This window comes from Microtus ochrogaster, chromosome 6, assembly GCF_000317375.1.
Source record: "Microtus ochrogaster isolate Prairie Vole_2 chromosome 6, MicOch1.0, whole genome shotgun sequence".
NCBI classification, from domain to species: Eukaryota; Metazoa; Chordata; class Mammalia; order Rodentia; family Cricetidae; genus Microtus; species Microtus ochrogaster.
This window is the reverse complement of record NC_022013.1, coordinates 39,941,432-39,951,136: the sequence shown is the minus strand read 5'-3', so window position 1 is coordinate 39,951,136 and position 9,705 is coordinate 39,941,432. Positions and strand designations below refer to the sequence as shown.

The following is a 9,705-nucleotide window of genomic DNA, read 5'->3' as shown; positions in this document are numbered from 1 at the left end:
CTCTCTCTCTCTCTCTCTCTCTCTCTCTCTCTCTCTCTCTCTCGCTCTGTGTGTGTGTGTGTGTGTGTGTGTGTGTTAGATGGAGGAGAGCTAGGGAGAAAGAGAAAGGATAATATTAAGAGTGCATATGAAATATCATAGTAGACCAAGAGACATCAGTGAAGAATAGCCTGACACTGTGTGTAGGTAAAAGGTAAAACTATGAACATTTGGATACAGAAGTGACTTGTCACTTGTTTTATGCAAATAAACATATTGAGTTAAAGGCCTAGAACTTCAGTTTTAATTTTCGTGACTAACCAATGAAGTTGACAACAACAGCAGCAACAACCAAGCAGCCTAATTTTGGCATGCGTGTGCTTCTTTGACATGCTCTGTGTTCCTTCACCCCAGGCACTGAGAACGAAGATGCTGAAAGAGAGTACCAAAATGACAATCAAGCAAGTTGGGTGCATCGAATGCTGATGGCCTTGGTGAGTGACTCAGCTTTATTCAACACCCGAGAAGGGCGCGCAGGGAAAGTGCACAACTTCATGCTGGGCTTGAATCTCAACACATCCTATCCACTGTCTCCGCTGAGAGACCTCAGCCCCCTGGAATCCTTCGATGATGATGAACTTGATGCGGCTGTAGCAGGTATGCACCGGAGCAGAAGCCTCAGGAGCTAATTCAGGTCGTCTTTACTCTTTCTTGGGGAGAAGCATTTTAATTCACATTAACATTTATTTAGACTCAATTTTAACAACGTTGACCTGTGAGGGACATTTATTCATTCATTTTGTTTGTTTTTGTTTTATTTTTGAAGAAAAATGCAATGGCTAGGAAATGGCCTAGTCATGTTAGTATAGAAAATATTCTTTGAAACCCCAAAAGCCTTTCTTTTCTTTTAATGGTCAGGGTTCACTTACAGACAACAGGAAACTTCTACCGTGATAATTACAATGAGTGTAAAAAGCAGGTAAGGAGGTGCTCAGAGAACGGTCCAGTGATTAGAGGAGCAAGGCCAAGGCTTCCAGGCTTGACTCCAAAAACACAAGAATAATTCCCCAAACGCCTCCACAACCGTGCCTGGCTGTGGAAAGAGACGAAACAGCTCTGTCTCATTTCCTCCTTCCTTTCCCGTGGGCGGGCCACTTTGGAATAGGCCAGGTGGAGCTTTGAGTTGAGCATGTGGTAAAAGGGCACTAGGCCCGGCTCCCTCTTGTGGTGCAGGGGAGAATGCAGCACAGGAGTTGACGTGACCAGTCTGCAATGACTATCCGGACAGGGAAACTGTCACTCCGGTTTTCAGGAATATTAGGAAACTTTGTGAAGTTGCCCGGTAAGAATCTAGTCACTTTCAGACTTGTCATTAATGAAATGTCCAAAACTAGTAACCTTTATTCATCAGATCCCTAGTGACTTAGAGAGTAAGCATTACATTTGCTTTGGTGACGAATAATATGTAATATACCTTTTCTTGTGGTGATCTTACATTTTTTCTCAATCACACCATCACTTTTACTTAGTTGTCCAAATATCATTTCTTAATCACTTCTGCCTTAAGTCATTGCCAAGATGCTGTTAAACTTTAAAGTAGACATTTGAAACATCACAGCCTCTCAAAGCTTTCTTCCCACTGCTCTTTTGTTCCTCGTACATAGCGAATGGTTTTGAAATTACGATAGGCTTCAGATTTTGTTGTTCTTTTCTATTTTTTGTCTCACTTTAAGGGGAGCAAACACTGCAATTTGTATTATGTGTGTCACCTTAAACACTAGGATATGAGTTACTTATAATTATGCATTGATAATTCCAGTTATTGTTATTATACATTATTATATAATTCCAATTAGTCCATTCATATCAGCTGTAATATTTATTACAGTTCCCCTGGACTGAGAAGGCTAACGTTAAAGCTTTCTGTTGGTGCCATTCTTTTTCTTGGTTTGTGGCACATAGCTGTAGTTCTGGCCTCCCTGTGGCAGCTGGTTCTTTACAGACTTGTGCCCTATGATGGCTGCCGATTGGACTTAAGCACATTATAGCTTTTTTGGATATATAAGGAAGCTTCGGTGACAAGGAATACCAAAGAAAATAATTGCATTATCTCTGTCCCAAACTGCTCAGCAAATCTGGGCTTGAGCCACAGGTCTCTGGGTCTGGCTTCCGAGTCTTCCCCTTCACATGGCATCCCTTGTGGTTTCATTAGTCATTGTTTTGTTGATGTAAGAATGGAAGTTTTCACTAAGTGTCTTTGAGATTTTGTTTTTAGAGATCTTAAATTTCTATTATTTCTCTATGTGTAAGTATGTGTGTCTGTATATGTGCCCGAGGAGGTGAGAGAAGTATCAGCTCCCTGAAGCTGGAGATCCAGTTGTGAATCATCTGACATGGGTGCTGGGAACGATACTTGGGTCCTTTGCAAGAAAAATAAGTGCCCTTAACCACTGAGCATTTTCTCTACCCTGCATCTTTGAGATGCTCCTGACATGTTCTAACCTAAAGTCATTTTGTATTAATGACTTTTGGAAAAATATTTATTCTTAAGTCTCAGTAAACATTACATTAAAATTGATTTTTATGTATTTTATGTTTATTCGATTGAAATATGTACGGAACATTCTAATAAATTCAAAAACAAATTCGTTCACATTTATTGTTTTGATACTACTATTGCTAAACCTTATTGCATATTAAAATGAATTAATTGAGTTTATTAGTGCTTTTCCAGATGAGGGCTGGTTTATCACAAACTCTGGTAATTTTTTTTCCAGAGACTTCAAATCTCTACTTATGGGCAAATGAGATGGCTCAGTACCTAAAGGCATTTACTGTCTTGTCTGAAAACCTAAATTAAATTTCCAAGACCCACATGATAGACAGAAGCAGCTCCCTCAATGTTGTCCTTGGCCTTCATGTGTGGGCCGTGGCACATGCATGACCTCCTCTCCAACACACAAAGAAGTAAATAACTATAATAAACAGTAAAACAACCCCCCCCAATCTTATGTATTATACATCTGGAATGCTACAATTAAGATAATAATTATGATTATATCACTTCTAATTGTACATGTCCTCCATGCAAAAGAAGAAAAAGTAAAAACTTTTGTCTAGTCTAGATGTTAATGTTGGGAGAAGCTTATATTTTACTCTATGGCAATTCTGCTCATACTCATTAAATTTTGGGTGCCTTAAAATAATTTCTTAGTCAAAAATGAGAAAAGGTAAGGTATTTTGTACCTATGACTTTAGCTTTCAGATAATTAAAGCAAGATAAATTATGAAATAATAAACCCCCCCTTAGTAGGCCACTGTAAAATGGTTACATGTCTGGAGAAACCCACTCTGGAGAAGCTAGCCGCTGTCACATGACTCCTTTCCTGTTTACATTGTATTTATACTGTTTACTCTGACACGCTATCCGGAATTAGAAGTTGACATGAGTTCATTCAGGCCAGAGTTCAGGGCACAGATACCCAAATATTTGTCTGATGTAAGTTGAATCTATGTGATGGATTCATCAGATGCAGCGGAACTCTTTAAGTCCATGGTTCTCAACCTGTGGGTCGCAAGCCCTTTGTGGGTCACAAGACCCTTTCACAAGGGCCGCCTGTCAGATATATTTACATTATGATTTATAACAGTAGCAAAACTATGGTGATGAAGTAGCAACAAAAATAATTTTATGGCCACCACAACATGAAAACTGTATGAAGGGTTGCAGCATTAGGAAGGTTGAGAACCACTGTTTAAGGAGCCGTTGCAGGCTCACAACACCATGTTATTTGTATGCTTGCCAGAGATCCAGATTAACTCACTCACAGGCTTAGGCAGTTTGTGTGCTCTCAATCATGGGAGGATGTTTGCCCGTTGTAGCATGAGACAAAGCTTCTACATGTTAGTGGTTGTCACGTGACAAATTGGTCCTAAAAGTACAGAGATGCCTTCAGAATCTGACGCCTCTCTCTCATAACAGACTAGGATAGCCTACTGAGTTTAAGTGTTAGTCTGAGAGCTCAAATACATATTTCTAAAGGAGATTGACATCTGAAATCCATCCAGGCCTTTTATTAGCTGGATATCTTGAACAATTAGTTGGCATAATCTATATTTTGCTGTAAAATAGAAACAAATGGTAGCTATTGGAAAGCCTTATTATGGGGATTAAGTGGCCTTTCCCACAAACTGCTGTTACTCCTAGGCGTGGTAAGTTGAATGGGAACATGGTGTCTACTTGGCAGTTACTGAAGATGCTGAATCCTGACTTTCTTAAATCTACTTGATCATGGAAGTCTTAATTTGCATATGGAACAGCTATTGATATTTCACAAACTTAGATTGATAATAACACAGTAAAGACTTAATGTCATTTTTTTCTGGAGCCAGGACAGTGGTGTTCAGCCTTGTGCTGGTTAGGAGCTCATCTACATCATGAGCATCTCCTCGAGGGCAATTTTGGGCTTAAGAAAGGAGAGGGAAAAATTAACTAGTCTCCTGACATGAACATCTAGTTAAAGTTAAAAGAGAAAACACTGGGTTTGCAAAACCAAAGAAAATTTTTAATAAATTCTTGTGCGTTATTGTGTTAGAAAAAATGATTGCATTTAAGCAAATGTTATCTTTAAAGCTTTTAGTGTTATGTTTAATTATGATCAAATGGCTTTGGTGTGTTTTAGTAGAGCTAGCAGGTATTCATGGATCATTTCTGTGCTTTGTAGTGGCTGTTCTTTTAAACTATTCATTTCAAATGCTGTCAGTGCTTTTGGTTATATACTGGGCCCTCTTTGGCCTTAGTTTTGACTTCTATATTGTCAGTTCTATGGTATGGATATTCTGCAATTATTAAATAGACAATTTGAGAAATGAATGAATTTACAAGTTCTAAACTACTTTGGTTAGGTGGTTCTGTATTGTTAGTCTTGTTTCAGGTCAAGGATGTCTTCTCAGACATGGCTACGCTGAATATGGTCCCCATAGATGCTCACTCCTCTCTACGCTGTCTTCTGGTGCTTCTGCCATAGCGATCCTCGCTGTACTGGCTCGTCAGTGCACTTGCTTACTTGGCAATAGACTCATAGTATCTATTGTAGTTTACTAGGCTTGTCCAGGACCCAGAATTGTGCCTGAATGGGGACACCCAACTCATGCTTACAGAGGGTGTGGTTTGGACTTTTATCTTGACCCCTCATCCCTTAGTAGAATGTGCAGTCGGCCCAGAGAGAGGCAGATGGGGTCTGCTCAGACTGTGCCTTTTCCCATTTGTTTCATTTTACAGGTAGCTTGTAGTTTACTTTATCCTCCATTTCTTCTTTGCCTCCCTGCTACAAAAATTAAACAAAGTGATGTCTGAAGAAATGTTTCCAACTCAGTAAAGACACTCTGATGGGAGATAAGAGTATAAAAGACATCCTGTCTAGTGTCAGTACTAGGGCCCAAGCTAAGTTCTTCCCTTGGCATTGTGTTTGTTCTGGTATCACAGATAAAGACACTAAGACTTAAAGCTATTAATTTACCTACACTTGCCAGAATTAAATCCATGCCTGATTCTAACAAAGCTGTGGGGGGAGGAGCGGAGAAGGCTAAACATGGGGAATTCTGTGTCTCGGATTTACAGTAAAGATTTATGTTTCTAAACTAATAGATGACTATCTAATCCATTCTTGTCTTCCCTTTCCTTTTAAAAGATCCAGATGAATTTGAACGGATATATGAACCCCTGGATGTGAAGAGTAAAAAGATTCATGTTGTGGACAGTGGACTCACCTTTAACCTGCCATACCCCTTGATTCTACGACCTCAGAGAGGTGTGGATCTCATCATCTCCTTTGACTTTTCTGCAAGGCCAAGTGACACAAGTCCTCCTTTCAAGGTAAGGAGACTTCCGTAAGCAGAGTAGGAACATGCCCAAGGAAGGGTGCATGCAGCCCACGGTGAGCTGGGCCCCCCTATAGCCATGAAGAAGCAAGGCAATGCCTCTTTGCAGATCGGATCTGGACACTCACTCAATTAATACTCCCTTTCTCAGTGACTCTAGGCTGTGTCAGATGGACAGTTCCTGCTGGCCGTGACAAGCACTAAGAGTTTCTAGAACGAATAGTGGCTAGAATAATAACTCTTTAGTGTCCGTAAAAACGTCACATGTTTAGAACACGTTAATGATTTATTTCTTTTGAGGTTGTTAGTTGTATTCAGCCAAGAAAACAAGAGCTGGTGCGATAATATCAAATTATGCGCACCGCAGAAGATTAATATGCAAATGTGAGGGTGCTTCCTGGAGTCAGAGAACAGGGAAATAAATGAATGGGCCGAAAACCGCACAGAGATGGCAGTGAGCACATCTCAAAGATGGGGTAAACAGATGTTAAGCTTGTTAAGAGGGCTCCAGGAAGAATTTTAAGATTGGAAGGTAGGAAATTGAGATTGGTGGAGGATTTCCAGCAGACAAATGAAATCATGAAATCGGAATCTTAGGATGATTAACCTGCGTTGGTGGGTGGAAGGCGAAAGATTAAAACTATGACTTACTGTAACCCCAGCGGAGGATAATAAAATCTTGCACTGTGCAAGTCATGGGTAGAACCCGGTGACCCATGAGGAGCAAGGAGGAGGTAGGTTCCAGTGATGACTCCAAGGAGGTGATACTGATGGTAGAAGATAGTGTGTTATTCATTTAAACAATGGGAGTGCAAAATGTCAAAGCCATAATTTCTTATGAGTCAGAACTTTACTTCTGGATGAGAGGATACTAATAAAGAGTTTTAGGAGACCACTTAGTAACACAAATCAAAAGCACTGTATTTTGCAAGAGTTTTAAAATGTTGCATTGTTTATTATTAAGAAGAGTATATTTTTAGATATACATGAGCAATTGGAATGTGTACCAACCACTTCTGGATAAAAGCTGCTGGTATTTTGATGGGTTTTCACCCCTCTTCTCATCTCTCTTTGAAAAAAGAGATAGAGAAGCGGGAGAAAGATGAGAGACGGAGAAGGTCGTGTATATGTGTGTTGCACGTATGAACTCACAACGCATGCATCCTTTTTGTAAAAGCCAGAGCAGGATGTGAGGCATCCTTTTCTACCTTGTTCCTTTGAGACAGCCTCCATAGAAGCTCACGGTTTTGCTAGGCTGGATGGTCAGCAGGTTCTCAGGTCCTGCCTTTCTCCATTGCCCAACGCTGGGGTCACAACATTTTCAGTTATGTCTGGATTTTTACATTGGTGCTGGAGAATAATCCTCATGATTGTAAACCAAGTGCTTTTAATCAGGGGGCCATTTCCCCAGATCCCAATTTCTATTTTTAAAAATGCATGTGTGTGTGTGTTTATGTGTGGAAGTCAGAGGAGAACTTGTGGGAATTGGTTTTCTCCTTCTTTGATGTGGGTCTCTGGGTTCTAACTCATTTGACCTTTATTCACTGTGCCATCTCATGGCTTCCCTTTTCTGTTTTTGATATTAAAATATCGACACCATTTTTCATTAAAGAATAGAGCATACATGTGGGTAAGAAATCATAACAGTGGCTGGCCATGTGCCTCAGTTGGTAGAATACTTGCTTGTCTATCATACACAAAGCTCTTAAATTTAATCCCTCGCTCCTCATGAAATTCAGGGTGGTGGTACCCATGCAATCGCAGCATTTGAGAAGTGGAGGCAAGGGGAAAGAAGTTTAGATCATGCTCAGGTTTCCTGAGTTCTAAGCTAGCATGGCTTACATGAAAGCATTTCATACAGAAAATGCAAGAGAGGAAAACAAGCAGCCATTCACTTCATTTATTGTTTATTGATACACACAGAAGTTCCTAAGTAGAGTTAAATCTCAGATTACATTAGGAAGCTCTACGGTGGTGCATATCCTGGCTTCTGATAACAGTTGTGTTATCTATGTTGTAATTGGGCTTCTAAGTTAACAATATTAGTGTAAGGGATACTGTTTTCTATAGAACAGATAGTTCACACTGTAAAAAAAAAACCAAAAAAAAAAAAACAATAATTCGCCCAAACTGGTGTAAAGCGTTTCATGATTCCAAACATTATTCCTGTTAATTTCTCTAAGGAAAACAGCCCCAATGTTTCATTTGATCAAGTGTTACTTTTATTACTCATTTAATGATATAGGTACAGACAATATTTGTTTGATTTACCATGGAGGCTTGCTTGCCAGTAATCCTTGTGTCTATCAATGGGCAGACTATTCATAAATAAGCAAACTCAGAGTTTAGGTAAAGGGTGTTTTGGGTTTGATTGAGGGATCAGAAATCTGGGACAGCAGAACCCAGGGTTCACTACTGGTATATTTCCATACATATTATTAAAAGAATATTTTAAGTCATTTTTGTCATGATTTGTACTATGTTATATCACAGTTCATATATTGCACATGGGTCTGACTAACTCTTTTAGTGCTCTTTGAATACTTTCTGATGGAGGCCAGCCAGAGCAATGGGTCTGCTCTGTAGAACAGAAGGAAAAGAAAGGAGGCAGTGAAGGTGGGTGTGGGGGCGAAGTGGACGTAAGAAAGGTTGACATGAGCATCTGAAGGGTTAGGAATAAAGTTTTCGATACATTTCTTTTGCTATAGGTCGTTCTGGGTGGAAACAAGCAAACATCTGTGGTTTTCCACATTGGCTTGATCTATTTGTTGGTGTCTGATGCTGCACCTGGTTTAGAACTCTGAGGCACACGTGATCCACTTCTTAAGTTGGGTCACATCATGGCCAAGCCGGTTGAAGTGCTGTCTCTGTGGACACTATTCTACCATGCCTAGTGAGGGAGCTACTCACCCAAGCCAGTCCAAGTGACAGGTCTGTAGACAGCAATGCACCATGGCTAGTGAGGTAGCCTGCAGAGAACCATTAGCCTGGGTGGGCTTTGTGAATGCCAGTCCACCATGCCTGAGGAAGACTGCACAGTGTAGACTGTGGTACCTGCAGGTTTATTTCTCACTCTGCTTTCTCAGAGTTGCTTTTAAAAGTGACATCATATATATAGCTTACAATGACAGGAAAAGTGTTTTGTCTCCATTCTGGAGCCAACAGTTGAGCAGGCTGTGAGTAGGGTATGAGAAGTGCTGTTTTTTATCAGGATTTGTGATAGAATTCTATTCCTTTTTGCAGATTCCTTTTTGTGGGTGTGTCACCTTGGTCTCTACCTCAGTGTTTTTGTTTGTTGTTTGTTTGTTTGTTTTGAGATGTGAAGTCTCTGTGTTGTCCTGGCTGTCTTGGAACTCACTTTGATGACAAAGCTAGCCTTGAACTTAGAGGTCTGCCTGTCTCTGCCTTCTGAGTGCTAGAACAAAAGGCATGTGTCACCACCGCCAGGCAGCCTACCTCAGTTTTTCCTTGGTCTCTCTTTGTCTCTTATTAGCAAAATTGCCATAGTACTTACCCCCTGCCCCATTATAGAGGCTGATCACAGACCAAGCCCCTTAATTACATTGTGAAGAGCCCTCTTCTGAGGCAGGGGGATGATTCAGTAAAAGGTCTTGCTGCACAACTCAACAGCCTAGATTTTAGGCATAGATCCCAGAGGGGAAGGAGGAAAGTGACTTCAGAAAGCTGTCCTCTGGCCTACACTCCCATACCCTCAAACCCCCACCCCCATACCAAACAAAACAAAACAACAAACAAGCCATTAACAATAACAATCGTGATAATTTTTAAAAGAACTCCTTCCTTTAATACGGTCATATTCATAGTAGGTATATTTATCCTGTTGGG

At 40.4% G+C, this 9,705-nt stretch overlaps 1 protein-coding gene across 2 annotated transcripts in view; it reads left to right on the top strand.

The window, feature by feature from the left end:
- The window catches only part of Pla2g4a (phospholipase A2 group IVA), a 156,754-nt gene that overhangs the window by 130,868 nt on the left and 16,181 nt on the right, over nucleotides 1-9,705 (top strand). For both annotated transcript variants that reach the window (XM_013346713.2, XM_005348474.3), the window contains 2 exons: nucleotides 394-636; nucleotides 5,670-5,854. In XM_013346713.2, the coding sequence (XP_013202167.1) occupies nucleotides 394-636; nucleotides 5,670-5,854 (428 nt within the window). The remainder of the gene's footprint in view (nucleotides 1-393; nucleotides 637-5,669; nucleotides 5,855-9,705) is intronic.